Below are 15,331 nucleotides of genomic sequence, written 5' to 3'. Positions count from 1 at the left end.
TTATAAACAAAAAATTGTAGGATTGCTTACCGAGTGTGTACCGTTCGACTACGCCCGTTGCTAAAGCTTGGTTTCGTCGCGGAACAGCGCATCAAATTGCGGCCGCGATTTCTGATATTATTTTTCTGCGAAAACTTCGTTGACCTTTGGAGACATCATTAATATAAATAATTTTTATGGCCGTTAAATAAGAAATGTTTCTTTCACAAGAAATGTATAAAATTACAGTACTAAACAGACGATAGGTCGCCTAACTCGCCGTAGCGTGACGCTAGACGGCGAAAAATATATATTTAATTATAATAAAGTTACAATAAATTAAGTTAATATATAATTATATATACAGTACCTAATTTATATATAATTAATATATAATTATATGTACAGTACCTAATTTATATATAATTATATGAACAGACGATACTAAACTCAATTTATCCGCCTAAACGTCCGTAGCGTGGCGCTACGGACGGCGGGAAAGTAGTTCGGCTGCCCGATGACGTTTTACGTATTATAGGAGTTATTTTTACCGTTGTTTACGGATACTGCCACAATTTTTATAGGAATCATAACTATAGGAAACGGTTTTATAGGGGGATCTACTGTATTCTGATGTGTAAAATTTTAGATCAAGTACACATTTAATTTGAAGATTTTAATTTTTATATTTATTTCTTTTCTTTTCTTTTGATACAACTCAAACTGAAAGTTCTATTTAATTCTAATTTATGTTATAATAATAAAAGTTAATAAATTTATTTATAATGTTAATAATTTACACTAATACTATAAATTATTATATTTTTTTTAAAAAATTTACATTTGTTTTTATGAATGTAAGATATTTAAAAAAATTTTTTTATAATTAGTATTTGTAATACATCTTGTATTACAATGTAGAATTTAAGTATGCAATTTAAGATCATTCATTCATATTTTATACTTGAAAAAATATTAATATATTTTAATTTTGTAAATTTAAACTTTACATGCATACGTGAAAAATCAAAATTCTAATTTAAGATAAAGTTATAGGTTTGTTTCTATATTGAAATTTTCTTATTTTTTTGCATGTATACTTTATTCTAAAATATTTCAATAGCAATATTTTGGTAAGTAAAATTATTGAGCAGTTCTAGTTTAAAATATTATTTTTAAAATGTATTCAATATTTCCTTTCTAAAAACACCATTAATAAAAAGGATTCATTGATTCTGAAAAGTGTAACAGAAAAAAACTGTGTTGCCATCATAATTCTTATTAAAAGTATGGAATGAACTAACTGTTTAGCCATGTTATTCAACAGAATTTCAATGCAATAATATTTTTAAAAATTATATCCCATAAGTTTCTGTGATATCAAAGTGAATAAATACAACTTTATTTCAGTGTGTGTGTTTTTTTTTTTTTTTATTAATTTTTAAAAATATTTAAAGCATTTTTAAAAGATAATTAGTCAGAAAAAGCATTATTAGGTACGATTAATGATTTTTAAAAAGTTGAAAATCTATTACAAAATATGAGTCTGTTCATATTCCATGTGAAAATGGAATGGAATACCAGATGGTTTTGATAATCACGTGAAGATGACATCTTTTACTTCCCCAAAGACCACAACTGATTATCTTTTATTTATTTCCGTTAGAGAAAGTTTTGAAAATAATGCATTAAAAATATAATATTGATGTATTCCAGATCAAATTCTTAAAATAAACTTCAAAAAGGTTAGGATTACAAACAGTTTTTTTTTTATAAATAAGATGTTTGAAAATCATATTTCATAAGCAAACATTCTATTTTATAAATTAATTATAAAATGGAAAAACTACGACGGAAAAGTGACGAATCGAAAGTATCGTGAGCGCATATTATGATGTATGCGTAGGCCTACTATAGAGATGGAGGAAAGAGAAAGGAAAGAGCAAAGACGAGCGCTTAAAAAAAAAATAGGCAGGGTCAGACCCTCAGATGTGTGCGACGATTCTCGAATGAATAAGGTGTGTACGTGTGCTGATCTTTGTAATTATAAATTGTGAATACATGTGACTAATATTATTATTTTTTTAATTTTGTGCATGTTACAAGTTATAAATAAATATAAACAAATAACACTAACTCGATAACATTAAATCTAAATACCAAAATGATTAATTTACTGTGTTTTTGTTATTTCTTACTCCTGTTTTTAGGTATTCGGTATTCGGCCGAATAGTGATTAAATATTCGGTATTCGGCCGAATAGTGATTAAATATTCGGTATTCGGCCGAATAGCGAAGAATAGGCCAAATACCGAATAGTAACCGAATATTCATTACAACACTAATAAATATACATGACTTTCAACACACGTAAATCAATCAGAAATGGCCCGTCATGGCCGTATCCAGTCATTGTATCTGTGGGCGTGTCTGTTTCCGGACATTTTTAAATAGTCAGTGTGATGTAAATGCAAAGACATCCATTCATTGGCCGCACGCTTGCAACTGGCACATTTTTAATGTAGTTGCAACTCACGCAGAATTAGGAAGGAGTGTATGTGGCCGGCTGTTTCAGGGGATTTTAAATATTTAAAAATGGTCAAATAATCATAATAATTTAATTTTCCGGTTAGGTTCATTTAGAGGTGGATCCGGCTCTGATAACCGATGATACTCCGACTTTTTTGCATCTGAAGGACGACAACATGTTGAGGATTTCTATACTTCGTGATATTCTTTCGGAACATTTGAAGATGAATTGTGATCCGGAAGCGTCGTCGCTTCAGTTAACTCCCTGCTATTTATATGCCAGAGAAAAGGTAGGCACTGTATTTATTCTATTATTATTTATCACTTAAAATGTGCAGAGTATGATACCTCAAGACTTGTCATATGATTGCATACAGCACACACTTTAATACCAGGCAGTTGCGTGGTTGACGTTTACCACTTATTTTAATATCTTTGCTATTAAATCTTGTACATTTTGTAAACCCTTGACACTAAACACCAATAGTAAAATGCATAAATAATGTTAATGCACATTTTTGTGTTAAATAATTCGGACTTTGTTCAATGACACTCCACCTTACGCTTTTGGTTGGGTAGTTAAATAAGTAAGTACACCAAACTTTCTGATTTTCTGTGCTAATTAGTTCACGGAAAGCATGGATAATTCAAAATAGCCCTGTAAATTGTATAAATAAAACTTAAAAAATAAAAAAAATTAAGCATTTTGCCAATTTATAATGCAGTATGACCTCTGAATAGCATACACCGTCAGGACCTATAATTTATTTAGAGTGTCCATTAATGGAGTTTCGCCGTAATTAATAATATAAAAAGCTTTTTTCTTAAAGAAAATATCATAACAGATGCGCCACATGCAGTTTTAAATGATCTATCACACGATATCTCCAAAGTTCTGTGAATTCTTTGTAAAAAGAATAAGTTATCAGGAAACACGTCAGCGATGAGTAGTCACGTGACCGAATAGCACCGACAAATGTCACATCACGCGCTTTGTACACGTCTGCCGTCCGATGTGCCACTCTGCGACGAAAACAAGCTTAAGCAATGGCGTCTTCGGACGGTGCACACTCGGTAAGTATTCTGAAAATTTTTTGTTTATAGCATATTTTATTTTGACCATTTTCAATGAATTATACGTGTTTTGCAAATGTTTCAGTCAAATTAGTCTAGAATCAATTCATTTTATGGATGAAAACCTTTCAAACTTAAACTACATAAGTGCTCTGGATGAGTCTATTTTATTCGCTCCTTTCACACGCTGTTGAGGGTTATTAATAACGATTTCATGGCAAAGTCGACCTTTTATTGTAGGCTACTGGTCCGCCATCCAATGCAAAAAAGTTAACATAGTCGTGTGAAAGGACTGAATAAAATAGACTCATCCAGTATATATAGTCTACTAAGAAATATATTTTTTGTAAATCTAAATTTGTCCTGGCAATTTTTTAAGAGTAATGGGGGTCGGTGTTGCTCATGTCCACAGGTTTAACTATAAAGTACCCTACACGTGACCCCTGGGTGGTGCTAAAGGAGCAACAGTATTCTGGCAGCCAGTCTATCTGAAAAGATCTCCTGGCTACTCACACATGACACCACAAACTTTCAAAAACAGTTTTTCTGGCAGCTGTTTTAGGAGCTCGGGGCCACATTCCTGAGTACTTGGCACCACCATGTGGATATGCCAGCTTAACATAGAGGGTATAAGCAAATCAAAGTGTGATTATCTGTCAAAATTGCAGTTTAAAAGTAGTTTAGAGGGTTGTGTCTTCCTCCACAACCCTTTCACTACTAAAAATTTGCATATTTGTATTAAACTAATATAAAATAGTACAACATTTGATTGCTATTAACTCTAATTAACACTTTTAGTGAATATTACAAATGTAATATAGAGTTTGTATACTTTTAATGTAATTATTAACTAAATTTTATTAATATTTATTAAAAGATATTTTGACAGTTCCTTTGTAAGAGGGACCAAGCCACACATTACATAGTAACCATGCTAATTAAATTCGATTGTCCTTCCACTTCTTGTATGAGGTGATCGGACAAAAGTAGAATTCGTGTGGAATTTGGTGGCTCGGGAAGCCAGACTTGACAATCCCACAAATCAGTGGCATGATGAGCTGGCCGATTTTCGACCTCACCAAGACTAACTTGGAGCCTTGCCCAATTCCTTGTGCTTCTTTCCACTTTGCAGCTTCAGATATGGCCCCCTAAATGCAAAAGTCATACGTTCTTGTGGAGCCACACTTACAGGGACTTAAAAGAATTACTCTGTGGTTAGTGCTCTTGCCTTGGTATCTTGTAAAGGCTTTGTATTTATATTTTGCACCAATAATATGGACCACAAAATATGGATTCAGTTTTACATTAGGATACTTCTGCATTATAGCCAGTAATATATGTAATTTAGAATATTACTAAGGTATTGAAGTTAGTTTTAATAATATCAATGACAACGATCATTTATTTATCAAATTATTTTTCTTTTTGTTAGTCTTTTTTTGAAGATTTTATGTCCATTGTGAAATCCAAACTCGTCAACAACGAGCTTAAATCTGGTGATGTGAAACTACAGTTTAACGTCAATGAAAATTCTGTAGGCGAACTTTGTACAACTAAAAATATTTTGCCTGTGATATGTAATTCTTCAGCTGAAGTGCCTTTTGATGTGGAAACTTTTTATTCGAATTTAAAAACGAAAATATTGGGCAGAATTCTGTTATTTATTGATGTTGTTCCATCGACTATGCCCATTCTGAAGGGGTGAGCATTAATTTTTTTTCACAAACTTTAATTAGAATTTAATAATTTTTATGAAATTTATACTGAAATATACACTTTGTTTTTGTTTTTATGTACGTTATTTTATATATTTTGTTTTATTTTTTACAGGTTGAATGATTTTGAAGGCTGCATTGCTATTAGTAATAATCAAACTGAAGGAAGAGGTATAAATAGATGTTTTATAATTTTAAATCTTTTTGTTACACAATAAGCATTTATTAGTTGTACCCAACTAAACGTTTGTTGTAAAAGTTATGTTAAATTACAAGAATTAAGGAACCTGTTAGGGATGTCCAGACTAGTAAGGATTTCAGGATTCTACAGCTTGATTGCACAAGCATATTTGAACCTTTGGTTCAAAGTTTCTTGTGCAATTGGATGGTTGGAATTTACAATTTTACTGTTGTTTATTTTAAAATAATGAAAATCAAATTGTAAATCTATACTAATATTATAAAGAGGTAATGTTTGTAAGTATGTATGTAAGTTTGTTTGCAGCAAGTAATTTCCGAAACTACTCATCCGATTTCAAAAATTCTTTCACCAATATTTAGAATGGAACCTCAGGGTGGACATAGGCTGTATATTATTCTGTTAAACATTCATATAAATTAAAATATATAATCTAGGTTAAGGCTTTTATGTCCAACAGATGGTGCTACGAGTACAACGCCCTAAGTTTGCTTTTCTGTGAGGCATTGTGCTTTTCTGTGAAAATGAACTAAAGAAGATCATTTTCCATCTATTTATATAAATAAAAATGTAATGTTCGTTTGTTCCTACTGATTCCTTTGAAATTTTGACACAACGCGGCATTCGAATGTGCACATGTTTTTATATAATATACGTGTCGAAATTTCCCGCACTGGGGGGAGATGGACAGGATTAAGGCTTACAGTAAAGAACTCTGCTTCTATTTATACTATTTCAGATTTGGTTTTTTGCGTTTTTGATTGCGTTTTAATAGGGTACGTCAAGAGAATGTACACTAAGAAGGGATTTTTCGAAAAATTCCCCTCCTCCAGGAAAGTGTTATACATTTATAATAGATACATTTTGAGCCAAACAACGCGTGGCGGGTCTGCTAGTTCTATATAAAAATAAAGAATGAAATCTTCTCAAACAAAGAAATTAAAGAATCCAACATAATAAATGCTTGATCCACAGATGGGATATGACCACAGTAGCCAAACTGCAGCTTGTAAGCCACATGTGACTCTTCCATACCCTTATTACGTCACTTCTATAATTATACAATTTCTTTTTACAAACTTGAAACTGCTGGTTACACATATATAATGTTGTATAACTATACGTGAGCTACAGTAAGGGTCTAAAAGAGTCACATGTGGCTCTCAAGTCAAAGTTTGGTCATTGCAGGGATATAAACTCAAAATTTTTTAGTGACATATTGAATTAAAAATTAAATGCTGTAGCAATAAATAAGTGAAATCATTGTTTATTTCAGGAATGCTTTTGGTTAACTATCCATCCATCATCAGCTTAGAATCATCTATTCAATACTTTAGAGCAATATAAAACTGAAATTCTTTTGTTGGAACAAAATATTTGAATTAAATAATTAAAATTGCCAAAATTAAAGCTAAATTGTTTTAATAATTTCACATGTCAAATGTTATTCTGTAATAAAAGAATTCAATTATTTTTTATTTTTTTTTTAGGGAGAGGAAAAAACCAATGGTTGAGTCCACATGGATGTGCTACATTTACTCTACATGTTTCAATACCTTTGAAATCAAAATTAGGTCAAACAATTTCATTTTTCCAACATTTAGTATCAATTTCTTTGATAGAAGGCATTGTACTAAAGAAAGGTTATGAGGTAAGTTAATAACAGTTAAAATATGTTTTGTTATATCATTCTAAATATTAGTCATCATCACCTAAGTCTACTTTTTTAAACCTAAACATGTATACATAAATAATTTTCATTTAGCATATCTCATGTGTTAGATACATGTACAATACTTTATACAGGGTCTTCAAAATAAGTGCTACCATTTTAAATTACTGTAATTATGTTAATTATTATCTGAGAAGTATGCATTCTATATCGATTAATACAGTAACTGTCCGAGTTTCATATACCGTATGCTTTTTTTGTCTACTCAGTTACTATATTGATTGGTNACTTTTATATCTATTTTAATTTAATCATTCAATGAAATTGTCATAAAAGATAAAACATTAGAATCTTGTGTCTCTTTCTATATCAACTGTACAAATTTTTAACAAAGGATAATGATGAGTTGTGAGGGCTCTGCAAAAACAAACTCTTCCTTGTTTAAGGGCTCCACTTTACCAAGAAGTTTGGAAATGCTAAGCTATGGAACTTAATATTCTTTTATCTAAATATTTTTAATACTAATCTATTGTAATTTAATTATTCAATAGTTATTACATTAAAAATGATTTAAATATTCATTACCATTCTTCTTTATAGGTTATGATCATTCTTCTGTATAGGTTATGATTATTGTATTACTTTATACCTGAGTATAATTACAGGATTATTGAGTATATTATTATTTTTACATTTTATAAGTTTTTATATAAAGTAGAAATTACACAGAATGATGCAAAAGTAGGTTTACGATTGTAAATCTGAAAAATACAGATGTTTTGATATCCTTTTATTGTTTTGTATTTTTTATTTGTGATATAATTTATGCATAAAAATATTTTTCTTCTATATTTTTTCCATAATAACAACTATATACCTCTCTGTATATAATAGATGCATAAATAATGCATATATATATAATGCATACAAAATTTAGTTTATTAACATGTAAGCACTTTCAGAATAGTAATTTAATTTTCGATTCTAAAAAAGAAATGTCATCACCATTCGTTCTGTTCTTTAAATAAATTTTTCGGAAATTTTATGATTTAAATATTTTAGAAACAAAATTTATGTATTTTAACGTTAATTACGAAAGAAGCGCAGCTGTTACTTATTAAATTTGTCAATAACTACATAAATTTTAATTAAGTGAATTTTTTACTAATTCAATTGTAAATATGTTTTAAATATAGTAACCTAAATGTATGCTTTTAATGTAGTTGAATTAACAGAATTTAATTTCTGAGCATTTTAATCTTTCCAGGTAGAAGAATATTGCATCCCAATGGCTTGGAGATCAAACGAAGTGTTTGGTATTTTAGTAAAATCTTCCGTAGAAGATCTTAATCTTCTTGGTGCTGCATTTTTAAATGATCAACTATGTATGAGTGAAGGAAAAGAGATACATAAAATGATGAGTATGTGCTTTATTTACCATATTTTCTTATAATTTTTAATACAATTTATCTTCGTATTTAGCACATTATTTGTAATTAATTAAAATTATTTTAAACAATTCATGCAACTCTATTTTCACTTAAACAGATTAAATATAACATTTAACTGTCTTTGAATTAAATCGTATCCAGATTACACACAGGTTTATTAATGTTCTATCGATTTTAATAGAGCAGAAACTGGAATTTAGGCTTGAAAGAGTAAAAACAAGCCAAATTTGGTGCAAAGTAGCCAAACCTTGCATCATTGTATGCACTCGTTAATATGCAAACTAGCACGTTTGCATGGACCCACATTTGTTTAAAAGAGTGGGCATTGTTAAAGTTTAACCCCTATACAGTAAAATGGTTCACTAAAATTATTTGAATTGTTTTACAATCAGGATCAAACTCATCTTTGTTTAGTAAGAGGAAAAAATCTATTTTACTCAAAATAGAACATTTATTCCAGTACTAATTTTCAACATTTACATCAAAAACTGTAAAAAGCAACCGTAACTGGAAGTAGGGTTATTTCTTGAGGTTTTAGAGTTAATTTATGGTTTAATGAATTTTGTTAAAGTTTTTGTTTGCTTTATCACATTAAAATTAACATTGTGACAGTGGCATTTTGCCAGGGCAACAGCAAAATTCTCTTTATCAGTGTTTGCTTTAAGATGAGTCCACTGGAATAGATAATCAGTCTTTATCCATTACTAAAGACTATTTCTTGTTGCTGCAACCAATAGTCCCTCTTCTTTGCAGCCCTTTTTAAGTCATAATAGCCTCAGAAATGCATTGAAGCATTCTAGGTAAAAGTTTTATTGTACCACGAAAAAAGCAAGAAAATACAAAAGTACATACCTTTTTAATTTTTTTTTTTATTGTTTGTTACTTATATATCTATAAAAACCTTCTTGTACAAAGATTTTGTTCAAAAAGAAGACATATCTGGGAAAAGAGGACTCTAGTTTAAGTTAGACATATTTGTTAAGATTTTATTTTTAATTAATATATGAATCAACTGAAGATTTATAATTAATTTTTTTTTTTTTAATTTGTATTCTGTATAACATTTGAATTTTTACAGCAGTGGATGTTGAAGGTAGTCCTATTGATTCTGTCCATCCATTCAGTTTTCCTCTGTCATCACCTTCTTCTTGGTCATCGTGTTTGCTTCAGACCGATAGCACAACATCTACTCCACTAGTAGAGCAAACACCAGAGTTATGTGAACGATTACTTGTAGAAGGAGGAGCAGAAAATGCTGAAGTAATGTTAATAGTTTTTAAAATAAAAAAAGTCATTATTACATAAATATTGTAATGCATAACTATAATAATGAAAAATACAATACATGTAAATGTTTAAAAAATTGCATTTAACATTTTAAATTGTAATTGTTTTTTTGTATTTAGGAAGACTTTCTTCATACTCCAGTTTTTCCTCCTCTGGAAGTTATCGAACAACAAGAATACTGTGATACTTACGGTGGTTCGAATGAATCTCTTGCCGAAAATGTCCTTTCTCTGTTAGAGGAATCCTTGAGTGATTCCGAGACTTCACTAAATGGAGATAGAGACTCATTGTGCAGTCAGTTATCAAACGAAGGAGAAGCTGCGAGTCAGTCTAGTAGTCCTAGGAAGTTAGTTGATAGTATTTATTGTAATTTAGATAATTCAATAGATGAATTCGAAGAAGCCGAAGAGTATTGTGGTAAGAATGTTTTGTAAATTATAGATTAAAATAACTTCCAACATTAACAATTCAGTATAACATTTCGTACTGTTTTTTAAATAATTTTTTAAAAATTTCTATTAAAATTTGTAGATATTTTTTATTTTTATAATCGATGTGATTTTAGTTTATATTTTAAACTTTTCTAGCTGGAGAAGCAATGGCAGAAGGTTCTTTTTCGCCCATTCCTGATTTAGATGAAATGATTTTTATAACAAATAATATTCCTAAAATTGATGCATCTTCCAAGCCGCCAAATATATTTATATACACAGGAGAAGAAGAATCTGGTCCATCCTCATTATTCAGAAGTATAAAAGACAATCTACAGTTATGTTTGAAACCTAACTGTTACACGATATACTCTCTTACACCAACACAGGTAAAAATTTTATTTATTATAAATTATTAAAATGTATGAACAATTGACAAATTTTTGAATATTTTTTAAATAAATTAGATTTTATTTTATACATTTAATAATAAGAAAAGATAACGTGTAACTAAATATATACAGGATTCCTATATATCTGGAAAATCGGGGAAAGTCCAAGGATTTTCATTAATGTTCAGAAAAAGTCATGGAATGTTGGGGAATTTGTTAAAAATACTCAAAAAATAAGGGAATTTGCTTCTTTGGCTGTCTTGTTTGATTTTTTGCTGACAATATGCTTGACTAAGTGTAGCCGTCGGCAGACAGCAAGAAGTAATGTGGTGCAATACAACTTACAAAAAGGGATGCAGAATATTTTCAGGATCCAAAATTTCTCTCAAGTTTACACACAATTTTCCCAAAAATTTAGAAAGTACACAAAATGATAAATAATTTAAATGGTATTATTTATCATTTTTCTTTTAATAATTTTCATTGCATAACAAAACAATTTCTGATTTTTTTCCAGTTTATTAATATTTTATAGTGTTCAGGAAATTTATTAAGAGAGAAATTTAATAAATATATACTTTTGTACATGAATTATATAGAATCTGTTAATGAATAATAAAAAATAATTGTCTTTTTTCAAAGCTATATAGATTTATGTTTGTGGATTAATAACAGAATTTTAATAAAACATTTTATTTTTAATTTTAATAATTTGACAATTATAAAAAATATATAACTGTTAATTAGAAAAAATAACTAATTAAAACATTGGAGAAGCAAAACATTTGCGTAGGAAGCCAAATACTGTTTTATTTTGTCAATATGCCATACTGTAAGGGTCAGAAATTTGTACAAAGTTGATTGGGAAAGTTATGGAAATTAAAACAAAAATTTGAATAAGAACCCTATATATGTGTGTGTGTCATATTGCAATTGTTAATGTAGAGCAATAGAATAATGTTACGTCAAACCTCGTAAATAGATCTCAATGCTGCCAATAAAGTGTCCACAACTATGTGACTGAAGCATGTGTTTTTCTGATGGACCTTATAAATCTTTAGCATTTCCAAGTATCATAGGTTGTTATTGCTCATTGCTGGTCAAATTATTTTGGCATCATCTCATAAAACCCGTATTCCTTATTGTTTGGCACAGACCACTAGGATTGTGGTGTTCATAGTTTTCTTTACCATGTATTGATGTTCTTTGATCCTTTATTCCAAGTTATTTGCAGTAGCTTCTACATAGAGAAGTCCTCTGCTGAAACGCTGGTTCTCCAGTGGAATGGTATATACTGCTGGGGTGTTAGGACAATTTTTCTTGTGTTTATCAATTTTTAAGGATACTGAATATCAAGGGATTGTATTCATAAGTCACTCTTATGTTGTTAGTCTTGGCTACTCACCTACATGCCCACAGGACAAAAAAAGAGTAAAATAAACTCCCTCAATCATGATTGTTTGTTTCTTCGCAGTTGGTAGAAACTTGCATTTCTGTGAATCATTGTTAATAAAAATACCAATTAATTAATTAAAGTATTAAACATTGTTTGAAGTTTAATGCACTTAAAAGTCAAGGGGATGAGGAGATAAAGGGGATCATATGTCATATCTCCAGTAGAGTCAGACTTAATGACAATTTTATTTGTTATTAGTATTTACAATTTTTCATAAAACTTATCCTCACCCTCAAAATTAAGCTTTCTGCTATTTTATAAGAGTTAAAGATATAAGAAATTTCTTAATAAAATATCATAACAGATGATGCCACCAAATGTTGCTAGGAAAGTTAAGCAACTCATTACTTGATTTTTCATTACTTATTTCCTGGAAAACTAAGAAAGTAAACATTAAAATATACTTTCAAAAATGTTTTTTTACACTTCCAGACAATAATAAATAGCATCCAAAAAAAAATGTGCACTTCATTTACCAAAAAAATTCAGCACACAGATGATACAAAACTGCACCAGCACATTGTAATGAAGGTCACAAGACACAAAATTACATCATCTGTCAGTGAACAGTTAAAGTTAACTAAAAAGTATAGTTTTCTGGTTTATTTTAAGAAGAAACTAAGTGTGATGAGTTAAAACATCAAATCAACAATAGTTCATTAATTAACCACAGAAACTTTGCTTATGTGGTTAATTAATTATCATTTGCATTATTTCAAATGCATTTCAATATAATCATGCATGGAATCTGATGGAATGCCAAAATCTCAGAAAGGATAACCAGGAACACAAACCACAAAAAATGAGAAAGAAAGAGCTGGGAAGTTAAATGAAAAAATGATAGAGGAGAGAAACATCAAGGCAGAAATACTGTGAATAGAACAGAATAGATGGGTGGAAGAATTATCAGAAAGTTAGAAGGCATCAGATTCTAACTTTATTTTTAGAGAAATGGGTTGTATTTGCAAATAACAATATTTTATAAGACTGTGCAATATTTTGTTTAGTCCACCTGACTGCTAGTTCATTCCACTCAGTTAATTAACATTTCTGGGGAAAACAATGAAATGATTGTATGTTTTAACTTTTTATTTGATGTCAGTGATACCTATTCAAGTGGTCTTTCAATTTGAAGAGGACCAGATATTTCAATTTGGACCATATATGAATTATATGAGAGATGATTGAGAATCTCTTAACGAATTTGCTGTATTATTTTCTGCTCTTCAGCAGACATCATCATTAAAGAGCAAAACTGACAAACTTATATCAGTTAAATGTATATTGTTTCACATCAAATGAAGTGAATTATGCAGTCACCGAGTGATTAAATTACTAGGGACATGAATTTTATGCTGTTAGAGTAAAGGTCATTGCATGTAATGAAAAATGTTGGAATATTTTTGGTGACTATGTTGAAGGATGTGTAATGATTTGTTGTTCATATTAAAAAATAGTTTGTATATAATATAGACTTCATAAGTAGGGATGCTTTAAGCACTTTTAAGACCACTAGCCTAATATCCCTTAAAACAGATTGAACGATTAAACCAAATCAAAAATTACTGGATTTTTCACCTTAAAGATGCATTTATATTGGATGTGTCACATTCTTTGTGATTTTTTTTTAAGAGAAAATATTACAGTTTAAGATAGATCTTAAGCTGTATTATTTTTCCTCCAAACAGATTTAGTTTCTGCATTAGATGCAACTGAAAATTGGGTGCATTCTGTAAGCTGAATGCTTCTTATAGAATATAGAAGTTTAACATTGATTAAAGGTCTAAAATAATTATAAAATTTTACGTATTTTTTTAAAAATTTGTTAAATATCCAACTAAAAAGTTTTAAATTTTCTTTTTAATTACAGGTGAATCAAATTGTTTGGAGAGATAATACAGAACTGTTAATAGTATCCTGTGATGAATTAAATGAAAAGGTGAATAAGTGTTTTAGTGCCTTTGTTCATTCAGGTGGAAAAGTTTTAAGTTTTTGTTCAAACTTAGACATACTTTCATACAAACTTTCATACGAAGACAATGTTTTGGGTAAATCCGTTGTAAAAATGAAATATAAAGAGTGGGATACAGTTTCACTTATGCGAGGAAGATTTAGATGTAGAGATGGACTTCAGAAAAAAAATGTATTTGTGTTGGGAACAAATGAAGACGACGGGGAAGCATTGATTAAAGTGTTTCATTCACAAAATAATTCTGGAATTTCTGTGATGTGTCAGGTAATGTTAAATTTATTTATATTTCTTGTGAATTTTTTTTATAGTGTTATGTAAAAGTAAATTATTATTATTTTATAAGTATATAAAGATAAATGCTACATTTCAGTATGCATCAATCTTAGGCACAATCAATGCACCAATGAACAGTTTTAATTAACGATGAGACAATACCAAAATTTCTCCCGATTCCGATTCTTTTGAATACTTTCTCAAGTTTATTTTAATTTAAAAAAATTAACAATCTACATTATGAGCATGGTACTGTACATTCATTAATTAATAAACATCAGGCTTAAGAATGGAAAGTAATCAGGTAAATCCAGAATCAATCATTCCAAAACAAACCTGAAAATTCTCCATTTAGCCTATACATAAGCATGCTTTTGTTTTTTTTAACCATTCTGGAAAGTTTAGAAGTATTTTATTCTCTTATATCAATTTTTCTTGAAAATAATACTTTCATTAAATATATTGCAAACTGGAGAAAGTAAAAATAAAATGTGTAAATAAAAATTATATCTGTTATATTGAGAATTTTCTAGATATTTATTTCTATAAAGTTACGAAGTGAATAACCTTCTATTGATTATTTTAATGCATTTGATCCTAAAATAAAATGTGTATGTTTAGGTTTGTCGATTATACAGTAGGTCCCCCTATAAGACAGTAGATACGTTCCGTTCTTTATGAATCAATTTTGTAGGAATCATAGTTTACAGACTACGGCTGTTTGAAAGGTTTTCTTTCATAAAATTAATCGATTCTAGACTAATTCGACTCAACATTTCCAAAATACGTATATTTTTTTGAAAATAATCCGTATAAACTACGTTATAAACAAAAAATTGTAGGATTGCTTACCGAGTGTGTACCGTTCGACTACGCCCGTTGCTAAAGCTTGGTTTCGTCG

At 29.4% G+C, this 15,331-nt stretch overlaps 1 protein-coding gene across 4 annotated transcripts in view; it reads left to right on the top strand.

Moving 5' to 3' along the window:
* LOC111640237 overlaps nucleotides 1-14,605 on the top strand; it is a 31,631-nt gene extending 17,026 nt beyond the window's left edge. For 2 of the 4 annotated variants that reach the window (XM_023386256.1, XM_023386245.1), the window contains 5 exons: nucleotides 8,436-8,589; nucleotides 9,698-9,879; nucleotides 10,026-10,323; nucleotides 10,494-10,726; nucleotides 14,056-14,605. In XM_023386256.1, the coding sequence (XP_023242024.1) occupies nucleotides 8,436-8,589; nucleotides 9,698-9,879; nucleotides 10,026-10,323; nucleotides 10,494-10,726; nucleotides 14,056-14,475 (1,287 nt within the window). In that variant the 3' untranslated portion in view covers nucleotides 14,476-14,605. The remainder of the gene's footprint in view (nucleotides 1-8,435; nucleotides 8,590-9,697; nucleotides 9,880-10,025; nucleotides 10,324-10,493; nucleotides 10,727-14,055) is intronic. The other 2 variants (XM_023386250.1, XM_023386238.1) reach the window with 2 other exon arrangements.
* The last annotated feature ends 726 nt before the right edge of the window (nucleotides 14,606-15,331 follow it).

The sequence above is a fragment of the Centruroides sculpturatus genome, unplaced genomic scaffold, assembly GCF_000671375.1.
Source record: "Centruroides sculpturatus isolate CEXI.00-Female unplaced genomic scaffold, Cexi_2.0 scaffold177, whole genome shotgun sequence".
Lineage (NCBI taxonomy): Eukaryota > Metazoa > Arthropoda > Arachnida > Scorpiones > Buthidae > Centruroides > Centruroides sculpturatus.
Note: the sequence above shows the minus strand (reverse complement) of the source record. Positions and strands in the feature narration are given on the sequence as shown.